Source organism: Cyrtonyx montezumae, unplaced genomic scaffold (genome assembly GCF_038088225.1).
Source record: "Cyrtonyx montezumae isolate F1298 unplaced genomic scaffold, pur_monq_1.0 scaffold_20, whole genome shotgun sequence".
Taxonomy (NCBI): Eukaryota; Metazoa; Chordata; class Aves; order Galliformes; family Odontophoridae; genus Cyrtonyx; species Cyrtonyx montezumae.
In genome coordinates this window covers 1276672-1288738 of record NW_027071937.1, presented here as the reverse complement: position 1 = coordinate 1288738, position 12067 = coordinate 1276672, and the positions used below count along the sequence as shown (strand labels likewise).

The following is a 12067-nucleotide window of genomic DNA, read 5'->3' as shown; positions in this document are numbered from 1 at the left end:
TTAAGAGCACTTGCATAGAGAAAATGCAGGGAGAACAAACATTCTGAAGCACATTTTCAGTTCTGGTATGTACACGAATAAAGAGTGCAACTGAATATAAATATTCACTTAAAAAAATCCTTTCAAGAGGGAAGTGGGAAGAAAAGGAATCTCTTTCCCCATCGAAAGCTAAAAAAAGATTAGCAAAAGTCAAACTGAAAAAATTAGAAACCACAGCGATTTGAAAGTATGTGAGGTAAAAACAAAGATAAAGGACACAGCACTGTAGAAAAGAAATGAGCTCTAACCATGCCAGTGAGACATTCACTGTAAGCATGCTTGCAGCAGAGATACCATTAACATGTAACAACACCCAGTTAAACACCTTTTCCTTCATCATCCTCACAAACAGGGGAACTCTCTCCCCACTCTGAAATTCCTCTTACATGCAGTTGGCCAAAAGATTCTTCAAATGCCATCAGGAGAGAGTTAAAGTATTCTAACCTTTCCAGCCTCTGGAAACAGAGCTGCTCCACCTTTTTGTAGTTCTGGAAAGATGCAGTGGTCATCACGTGCATCGCCCCACGGAAATGCAACAGATTTCAAACTTCACAAACATGGAACTGAGTTGGAGCATATCAGTCAGGACACTGCAAGTTTCCTTTACATAAAAAGACTCCACAGAAACTCAAATGATTAAAAGCAAATAATCCTATGTGGGAAATAGTTTTTTTTCAAGAACTTTCAAAGGTAGTAAGGAATGCAGTGATCTTATACCCATCAGCAGTTTTCACAATGTTCATAAGAAGATTCAAAAGCACCAACAGCACCGTCAGTGTGCACTGACAGACAGCAATCAAAGGGAACTGAAGGAACATCATTTATAAGAAAGGGAAAATTCACATCACTTCACATTTTCTTAAGTTTCCATTTCAGCTCTTTAAAATTCTTACATCGCATTTGCAAAATAAATGATGAGACAGTAATTAAAATTAAATTAAAATAAACGGTTGTGTTTTTAAATAGTTTCAGGTCATTTCCCTGTAGAGACAAATGCTGGTAAGCATCTGATTGCTTTAAGCGAGACAGAGTGAAGCTGATTTCTCAGAACAGATAGGCATAAATTACCTTTCCAATTTCAGATAGTTACAAAATAAATGGACTCTATTTTGAAAAATATCATTATGGCACAGAAATTGTTATTAAACCTAATTACTCAAACAATTTGTGTGTGTGACTACCTCTCCCATATAAAGTTCCTATAAGGCTAAGGCAATTAGTTGTGAGTATGTTTAAAAGTCATACTTTTCACACACTGGCAAGCTTACTTGCTATATGGACAGAGTGTTACACCATGAAAGAATTCATTCAGTTGAACTCAGTGTTTCATATCTTTATCTCTGGGTACACTGCCCAAGTGTTCACTTTTTGCACACTTCTGCACAAACTGTGGGATCTGGACTTAGCCCTTTTTTAACATGTCTTTGTCACAAAGTCAACGAATATCACATCTTCAAACCCAGTGTAAAAGCCTCTTGTGATCCACATCCTTGTCCTGAAAGCTCCTAGCAGCATGTACCTGAAGAAAGAACTGGCAGCAGCAGCCTTCATGTGTTAATTACACATGCAAAGCCCATTATGCAGAGAAAGGGCACCTGCTGGCAGTGCAAATGACTAGAACCTGCCCTTCCTGTGCAGTGAGTAAATTGAAGGTTCATTTCTACAGGAGATAATAGTTTTTAGATTCCATTCTGTGTATCCTTGCAATACGCACATACTTAACATTTAAATAATCTGCAGAGGAACAAGCTACCTTTAAATCTATATGTTTCAGCTCCTGGCACTTAAAAATGCTAGTTATCCCTGCTAGCTCCTTCCTCTTGCTTAAATATAGAGAAAACATCACACAGAACAGTATCACTCTTAAAAAAAAAAAAAAAAGAGGAACACCCTCCCCCACATCACCATACTAAGAGCTAAATATGAAATAGCACGACACAGTCAGGTTCAGCTCATCTTTTTCGGAGGACTTTTTAAAATGCCAGGGCCTGCAGTGCGAGAGGGCAGAGGTGGTGCTTTCATGAAGACTTGTTCCAGTCTTATTTCAGGAACAGAAGCAAAGCTGGCTGGCCTGTAGTTCCCTGGATCTTCCTTCTTGCTTTTTCTACAGATGTGTAACACTTCCCTGAGGACACCCCTTGCTGCTAATGCCTTTCACACACGGTCAAGCATGGCCTTAGAACTTCCAGGATCAGCAGCACACTCGGGTCAGATTTTTCCTCTCCCATGAATTTGCAAATGTCCTGCTCATTGAGTAAGCTCAGTAACTCAATTTCTACATACAAGATGCAAAAAGGGTTCTTGAGCCACACAGACAGCATGGAATCACAGAACAATTCACACTGGAAGGGATCTTGGGAGGACAACTGCCCCAAGCTCCTGGACAAATCGGGGCTAGCTTTGACAACACCTGGGATTGCTCTTGGGATGCGCCAAAATCCCTAAACAAGGTAAATGTGTTCTAAGTACACAGCGAGAATATGAAATGATCATTGCAGGGAAATGAATAGCTTATAGCTTTCTCCGCATCCCCAAAAGAAATTCAGAAAGTAGCAAAATTAAAGCATGTTCTCCACTGTATCTTTTACTGCCAGAGTCTTAATTCAAATTTTAAGATCTAACACAAATATGCTGAAAACATCTTTAAAATCTTTGAGTTGCTGCATTCCACAGTAACCAGTCACATCAGTGCATTTCCACACACTAACACACAACTATCTGGTGCCATGAAATATTTTTTTACTTACTAGGTTCACTGCTTCCTTAATATACATACATACTTTTAGACTGACAGTAGCATCAAAAGAGGATTTCAGACTTGTAATACAGAAATGTGAAAACTACTATGAATCTGCATTTTATAAATATACACACACACACACACAGATATATATATATATATAGCCTTACCAACAGTAGTCCAGGAGATGTGGGGGCAGAACAGGAATGTAAACATGTTGCCAGAACATGGGGTAGAGCATAGCTGCAGATCCATGAATGCAAGCAGTTAACTGAAAAACACAGATTAAAGGAAGAACGTTAATAAGACACACAAAAGAAGTAAATGATGTATGAAAAAAAGTAAAACATAAAATATGGCTTTATAACATGCTTTATTACTCAGTATTCAATGTTTCCAACTAAAAAGGGTATCAGTGAATAACGAATGACTAGTTTATGGTGGCTGACATTGATTGACTTTGTTAAATAGCTGAAAACATAATTCATTCAACAAACAAAACCTGAAAAGAACACCTATTGTTTTATAAAGCAAAAGAAATGTGGAAATAAAAACTCAAAGGAAATAAAAAAATAGTAGAGGTAAATAAAACCCTGATCCTGCCAATTGCCATCCATTAACACAATAAAAATGCACTGAAATTATAAAACAATGAAAAATATGTAAGCTCAGGAATGTACAATATCAGTAGCATAGTTTTCTTAAGAATATACTATACCAAACTCAATGACTATATTTTTATTTCTTAGAAAGTATCTTCATCTTATTACCCTTCACCAATCATTTGATCACTGATTTTTAAGAACTCATTCAGAATAGTTTTGACATTGGCAGGTACTGATTGATCACTGATTTGATTGGCAGGTACAAAAGCTCAAAAACAGCAAACACAAGTGCTAGCCCAGCCCTGGGGAGAACCCCTGCAGTGCCTTGGAGGAAATCATGTGTCTCAATTCTACATGTTTTCAGTTTCTCTTCTCCAAATCAAAAAGATGTCTAAAACCAAAACTGCTTAAAAATTTAATTTTTACATAAGAATTGATTCTATGAGGTTTAAATGGATTATTTCCTGGCATTATAACATAGCCTGGTTGGTGCTGTGGAGGACTGAACTCAGTAATCCAAGAAGGCCCCTTCCAAATCCGCCTTCCATTGGTTTTAAAACTCAGCAAGAAAAGATTAAACAGACATAATGCTCAACACTGCAGACATCTGAGCAGAACCTGTCACTTATTTTTGAGATGTACTCCCACCTTGCTATCTGGCATGAATTCAAATAACACACTACCACAAGTAAGCACTGCTACTGTCCTTCAACTCTGCCAAGATAAGGACTCATAAAAAAGAAATAGCATATTTGCTGGAGACCTCACCTGATTAGTGATTGCCATACAGAAAACAGGAGCTTAATAATAAGGCAGCCTGAGAAATGCCCAACTGTCAAAACTATAGGAATCCAGCATTTTAAAATAAGATTAGTTCCACTACCTCAGCTTCCTGCAGCTGTTGCCAGAGAATGTAAAAAAAAAAAAGAAAAAAAAGCTGTGTACCAGAGACACTGCTACTGAATCACACTTTGCAATTTTACCTTTAAGATTTTAAAACCGAATTACTCAACAGAGCTTTTTCATACATATAAAAATTATGAACTGATGTTGAATTACAGTAGGCCATTTTCCAGTGTATGTGCCTCTCTTCCTACTGATGGATAAACACTGCTTAGTGTTACCCATGCAGTACACTGCTACCAGCATTTGAGAATAAGATAATTTTTCTGCACCACTCGGGGCTAAAAGCACAGCAGAAACATGAAGATTGAATTGCACAAGAACTAAGCAGTGAAAGCAGGGCTGCTGTAAAACTGTGTATGGAGGTGAAAGCCTATGTTGGCAGCAGGCTGTCAGGGCTGCAACAGAGCTCTTGGGAAGGAAGAATTCATACGTGTAGAAGAGTAGTCCTAAGGCTGCTGTAGAACAAGAACAGTGCAAGCTTCTAGCTATGTTGCATCACAAGGACTTTTAGTAAATGGTATTGATTACATGTTGTGTTTTCCTTAACATTAGAGCCCCGAGACATGTCAGAAACCTATCAGGGAAGAAGAGGTTGTGTATCAGAACATTCTGTGACATGGGAGAAGTGAAATGGAAACCTCTCAGGTCTCAAGAACAAAAGATTATCAATGGCAGACTGGCATTTTTTTGCTTTGTAATAGTACATCATTTTAATATTCCTTTGTAAGTAACAATTCACCTCAAGAGATGGAGATGAACAAAAACACGCTCATTTTTCACAAATGTAAGCTTTTTAAGAATCATCTGGTTTCACGTAAGCCATCTTATTATGATGAGAGACAACCAGCTGTCATCACAGTCAACATTCCTTCTTGAGACGGCTGCAAGGGGAAGGTATGATGGAAGACAGAATACTGGGCTGCTGGAAAGCTCGTTTCACTCTGTAACTGCACGCTCCCACCAGAAGGTGCTCTTTTGTCAAAAAGTTTTTTCTGCGTTCTGATTTGGCTTTTTCTGAGTAGTTACATCACAGAGTATTTGTTGCTGTTGTTTTTAAGAAAAAGTGATTAATATTTTGAGAAATGACTTGAATTTCTTTTTGTAGAAAAAAAAAGAAAAAACATGAAGAGACCAGAAAAAAAAATCTTCCAGGGGTTCAGTACATACAGTTGATAAAATAGCTAATAAATACAGACCCATTTACTTCTAAATAGGACTTAAAAGAGACATATTCCAAATTTTACATGATTTACTGTAGCATGAATTCATAAAAGACTTTTCTACTCAAGATTGCTTAATTTTCACTTTTACTTGATATTATATTTAAGCATTAAGAATGACGTGCGCTGCATCTCACGATGAGAAGAAATTAAGTGCACATAGGATCCTTCCATTTTGTTAAAAAAAAAAAGCAAACAGAACAACGCACAAATACCCAACAAAACAAAACAACCAGGAAACCAATCCCCTCTCCTCCAGCACACCGCCCTCCCTCTACTCTGAGGATTCTCAGTTTGGTACGTTTCCAGTTACAAGGTCTTGGCTTCCGCTGAGCACAGTTTGAAATAAAATAATGCAGCTTGTTCCTACTGCTGGAACACGCAGAGCAGAGCGTGCAGGCAAGGAATCGCTGGCTCCAGCCCAACACTTCAAACCTGTCTTACACTGTCACTCCAATCTTGGAGCAGTTATATATAAAGTTGCAAGAACGTGCAGGATGAATACCCCTCCCTACTGAAGAACGAGACATGCTTTTATCTTGGACAGAGGCAAAAGGAAGAGGAAAAGCAGAAGATAGGAAAGAAAACACAACCCTACTTGTGAAATGGCTCATTAAGGAAGGCAAAGTGACAGGTAAGTAATTCTTCTTCCCAGGCTCTGTCACGAAGAGAGAGAGAGATTAAACCAACCAGCCACACATTTTGAAATTTGGATAGCCATTCTTTCCACTTCTCTGCTAATTCCCTCCTCTCTTCATTCCTTTGTTTTCTAAAAAACACCTCTTTGAATTTACTATGGTAGAGGACCTAGAACGCTAGGCAGATACAAAATTCAGATTTTACAAGTTCCCTATGACACTGGACTACATAACACTCAAATTCTGTCCGTTAGTGGGATTGACTGTAAACATTATTACTAGGTTCCAGAGATTACTCTAACTATCCTAGTTTTATTCACCAAATAACATGAGAATAACTACTGTGATATCCTCTTTCCTTTTTCTGCCATGTATCTCATATCTTATAACTTCTGCCCCTTCACAAAGGCATTTACAATTCCATGAAGCAGTTTTAACTTCAATCACAAAGTAGGTCGTGGTCAAACAGTAACTGGCTTGATAAGACCCTACCAAATGGACATGGAGGATTCTATTTTAGACAGGATCGTTTGAGTACTTAGGCCATAGAACTAGAAAGCAGCATTTATTAAAACCATCTTGTGCCTACCATTCATAAAGGAAAACAATCAATATCCATTTACAGAGCAAACAAAATGAAAACTTAACATTTTCTTTTAGAAAGAAAAATCAAAATATTATTGACTGATAAACCCTCAAATGCCTAACACAAAACTTTGAACTAAATCAAGCTCATGCTTGGTTTTGATGTGCAGCCATATTTAGAAGAGAGCACTCTAGAGTATTCAGTTCCTTTTATCTCTCAGATCCTTGATGGAGCCTAAACAGCATCAGGACTAAACCTTTTAAAACAAAACTGAAGGAAAAAAAAAGTGAATTATCTTATTTTAGCCGAACTCTTGGGTCCATCCAGAGAAGGTTACCAGAAAATGTGTACGACAGTATCATTTATCCATCTTTTTTCTGTCAAGCAAATTATGAAAAGGTGACTTCACTATGGCATAAACATTAGTATGTTTACGCACCAAAAAACCTCAACAAATCCTGTATCATGAAACTTTTTCATTTCAATGTTAAAGTCCAAAAGAAGTTGAGTAAAGTCATCACTTAGAACCACAGAACTGAGTTTAGGTTGCTTAGCTAAGGTTGGAAGAGGCCCTGGAGATCATCAAATCTGAACCCAACTGCCCTGCTCAAAATATCACCAACTGCAGCTGTTTGCTCAGGGCACTGTTCAGTTGCACTTTAAATATCTCCAAGGACAGAGACTCCATAGTGTCTCTGGCCCCTTTCTGCAGGCCATGTACATTCATGCACTTATTGCCTTTGTATATTATAAAATAAATACAGATATATCTTCAGTAAATAGACTCAAGCAATCCGAATGGCTGGTGGCACATCAATGTACACTAAAGAATTTTTTTCTAGAACTCCAGAAAAAGTCCATGCCAATCACTTTAATTATACAGAAATTAATGACTGTAGTTATACTTAGAATAAAAGCAGGTCATCATCTCTGCTTACTATGTCTTTCACCAAGATCAGAACTTTTCACAAGTTTCTGGTTATCCTCTCGTACGGGAAGAACAACATTCAAAATGTTTTCAGTAGGGACTTTTAAACACCGCCCTTCCCATTCGAGATATTTCAGCTTATTGCCTATGTATGACTGTCATTTAAAAAAACAGTAGTGTGAATAGAAGAAATTATTCTGCAGTTTACTTACAGTGCTGAGCTTACTACAACAAATGAGGATGCGGCGTTCATACAGCATACTGGCATAGAGATGCAGCATGTTGTTGACATCAACTGCTACAAAATACTCTGTCAGATTTCTCTAGGAAGAGAGATAAAATAATTTTGATTCATGATATTACAAAACCAAGTCTTTCATTTAAAAACAACAACAAAAAAAAGCCCACAACAGACTCCGTCCTCTGTTATGCTACATAAAGTACACAGCTCCACACAATAGGTCACCTGGTGTCAGATCAGCTTCTAATTAGCAGTACCTTTCCCCTGACTTCTGGAGAGCTAGGCTATGGATTAGTAAAAATAAGGATGCTTCATATGCAGTTTCTAAAAGACAAAATAATTCTTGGAGAAAAAAATACGTATTATGTTCTCCCAGGATAAAAGTTTTTGCTGCATAGTGTGAGGCCAACTAAAAAAGTCTTTTGTTTACAGAGGGTACTTTCATTTCTTAAATCGGAGAAATTAAAACAGCTGCAGTAGTGGCAGTGTGAATACATGCAAAAATGCTGAACTAGGCAATTTGTTTCCAAATCTTCTTCAGGGTACGAAGGGGTTACTACACAGCAAAGACAGTCTTGTACAAAAAGCACATGTGAGAGCAAAATTGGATTAGTCATGAATTCAAGTGCAATCTTAATCATCGTTAAATAAAAAAGCGCAGAAAAGCAAAAAGCAAATATGATTTAGAAACTTAAAGAAGCTCAACAAAGCCCATTAGCACTTTTGACAGATCCAAAGATAACTCTAAACCCACCAATACTTGGCCTGAGAAGTCTGCCAAGATGCTTCATACTGTGCAGAAATATGTTCCACAGCTTGCCATCCAAACACAAAGAACTGAAGAAAAATTAAGCCTTGTATTTGGAAGATTTTTGTACCCACAGCTACATTGGTAAAAGCTAAGCTCATTAGAGTTAGCTTCAAACATGTTAACATAAAACAGTCATTCAGGTCTTCTTATAGAAGAGCTATTGCACCAGACAGGTATAGTCAAAGGGAGAAAAGAAAAAAACAACTGAAAAAAACAAGCAGCCAACACATTTTGCCAAAAACCTATTAAACTATCATGTACTTTTTCTGTATTTCTCATCCCATCTGTGCTGATTAGCATGATATTTTTGTCTAAACATAAGCTGTCTTCTCTACATTTCTTCTTCCGCCTCTCACCCATCTTTCCACGACACCAAAACACAACGCATGACGACACAATTACTGCAAATAGTGTGAATTGAAAGAGTTCTCAAGTAGTACTGAACTTCTTCAGAAGCCACCCAAATGAAGGGTACGGCAAAAGGAAAACTTCATCCCTACACTCTGCCTGAAGACAGGTAGATGCGAGCATGCATGTATATGTTTGTAAGGCAAAAGGATCAGCTAGTGAGAGGGAAAACAGACACAGAGAATGGATAGGTAATTATTCTTTCAAGTTTACTGTAGTGTAATAGTGACTTTGACACAGAAACGTACTTTCAGATGGAATGATTTACAAGGCTTTCGTCTTCTCTGCGCTCAGAAATTTGCCAACAGCACCTGCAAAGCATGTGGGCTGCATGGTAATGTATTGATACTAGGGAAATTCACGTGTTAGCTCTAAGTTGTATTTATAAGAAAGCTGTCATCTTTGAAGATGAAATTGGGACTTACACATGTATTTTGAAAGACACGTCTAGTAAGTGACAAAACCATGAATGAGTTAAATAAATACAAATGAAAGGGTTCCAATTTGCAGTATGATTGTTGTGTACTTTGTTTCCTTGGATTTAAATCCTTCTGAAAAGAGAAAAGAGTGGGATTTTCATAACAGAATATAGAATGCGGTATTCCCACTCCTCAAAATTCAGTAGGAAGGGCCACAACATTCCCTTATGTTCCTTTGAAAGTTCATTTGAAGATCAATCATCTATTTGATCACTTGCTGTTTAGTGCCACAAAACGCATGTGCACATTGACTCTTGAGATCAAAAATATTCCTTTCTTTCTCCGTCATCTAATGACAAACTTTTCAGTGAAGGTAAAAACCAAAGGGCCCTCTCCTCTGCAAAGGAAGAGCGAAGCTCAAACATATGAGAAGCACCTATCATACTTCAGCACTTCAGGCTGCTGCTGAAAGGCATTTACACGACTTCTGTACGTTTGTCCTATTTGGACAGACTGATAGAAGAAACCAAGTTTCCTTCTCCATCCTCCTACTGGAAAAAACTCATCTTCTAAATGAGTTTATTTTCTTTGTAACACCACAAATTCAAAGTCTAACATGAGTCAGGTCGTTTGTTATGCAATTAACATACTTTTATAATGCCGTGCAGCTACTCCAAAGACCGGAATAACAAAGACAATACACTCCAGAAAACAGTGTCAGTAAAATAAAAAGTGAAGGGGAAAAACGGACAGCAAAGATGTACAGTATAATGAGTTAAAAGATAGGCACCCTGAGATAGGAGATGTAATGATAAGAATGCATATACACATTAACAAACTTTGCATACAAAAAATCTTGACTTACACTGAAGTGTCTGTGTTAATGTTTTGTGCTTCAGCAAACACATTGGTCTGACACAGTCAGATAACTGCAACAAGTATGTTAACATTCCAACCAGCTCTGTGTAGTACTCCATTAATCATTACATATGACTTCAAAGTTTGGTACTACTGAAACTTTTGGTAATATGAGTTTTAAAATGTAATTATCAATCAGACAGAATTTTGAATAAATCAGTCCAATTGATGAATGGAGATTCATGCTCATTTCATGTCCTTGTACTATTGCCTAATATGCTGCAATTCTACGTGAGAGCTGCACTGACAGATAAAATCCTCAAAATGAATTACGTGATACTGAATAGGAAAAAGAATAACACACAAAAGAAATGTAAAATGGTAAACTGCAATCAGAGTTAGACCAGCGGATCTGAATTTTGACATTCTTCTTTTGTACAACAAGCCTTATCTTTTTTAAACTCAGGTGTGCATGCACACGAAAACACGTGTTAATGAACAAAATGTTCTTCCACCTCTGCTCCCAGAGGTGCCCTGGTTCACCCCAGACACTGTGCAGAGTCCATCCTTCACAATGACATCAGCGCACAGGATCCCTACAGCAAAACAGCCACATTCCCTCAGAGGCATATCAGCAGCACTCAATGATTCAAAGAGGATGCTTTTTAGCATCACACAGCACTCCTTTCCATGAAGGCTGAACATTCAGCTTTCAAAGGGTTTCCAACTCCTTCTGGCCCAAGGCCTCTGCTTTTATAACTGCCTTTGATTCATGAGCATTCATCACATCTCCTGCTCAAATGTTTTGGGAAGCTGATTCATACCTTTGAATATAAAGTGAATGCTACCAGCAGACATAATGAACAGAGCATAAACATTTAGTAAAGGCTTCAAAAATATAGCTGTAGTGCATTTGTTAAGCTGCTCTACATCAGTTAAATCAGGTCCAAGACAGAAAGACCTACATTTAATCTTGTCACTAGTTTCTTTTAATACTAGTTGCCTTTTAATTTACCAGCCTGTAAAATGGAAACGAACTTACTTCATGCTCTCCAGAAGATTTGAGGCTTACCAAATAAAAATTATTAAAGTTTGAGATGATGAGCATATAAGAGATTAACATAAAATATTACTCCTATAAACAAATAATCATGTCTGGATTAGGACAGGAAATACATCAAGATTGATAGCCATTTTAGATTCCGGAACTGATTCTTGAATTGCTCCTAAGGTATCATAGTTCTGTAAAAACAAAGCACTTCAGAGCAAAAAGTGCATCTACTGAATTTACTGAGGGGATGTATGTCAGTATGGAAAACTTACAACACAGAAAAGCTAGCAACAACATTTTTAAACAGACTTCAAAAGCCCCAAGTGCAATTTGCTACGCAAATCATCCACAAATGAGAAAGAATGTCTTAATAATTCCCTTTACTTTTTCTCATTTTTTTTCACCCTTCTTTCATGCCATAAATTTATGACGCTAAGTCAGACTTCAAAATACTCAAGTAAGAAAACTGAGATGTCAGACACAGAAAATTGGCTAAGAGACGTAAGCAGGTGCATATTAAGGAATATCTAAGAGAAGCAAATGCTAGCACTGTCTTCCCACAGTCCTATCATCTGGCTACAAATCTGAGCAATGTTGAAAAGCATACAATTTTATCA

The 12067-nt window shown here is 37.5% G+C and overlaps 1 protein-coding gene across 7 annotated transcripts in view; it reads right to left on the bottom strand.

The window, feature by feature from the left end:
* Window positions 1-12067, bottom strand: part of DENND1A (DENN domain containing 1A) — a 163701-nt gene that overhangs the window by 84342 nt on the left and 67292 nt on the right. For 6 of the 7 annotated variants that reach the window (XM_065737268.1, XM_065737263.1, XM_065737264.1 and 3 more), the window contains exons 9-10: window positions 7875-7985; window positions 2950-3050 (exon numbers count right to left, since the gene is read on the bottom strand). In XM_065737268.1, coding sequence (XP_065593340.1) covers window positions 2950-3050; window positions 7875-7985 — 212 coding nt within the window. The remainder of the gene's footprint in view (window positions 1-2949; window positions 3051-7874; window positions 7986-12067) is intronic. The other variant, XM_065737266.1, reaches the window with a different exon arrangement.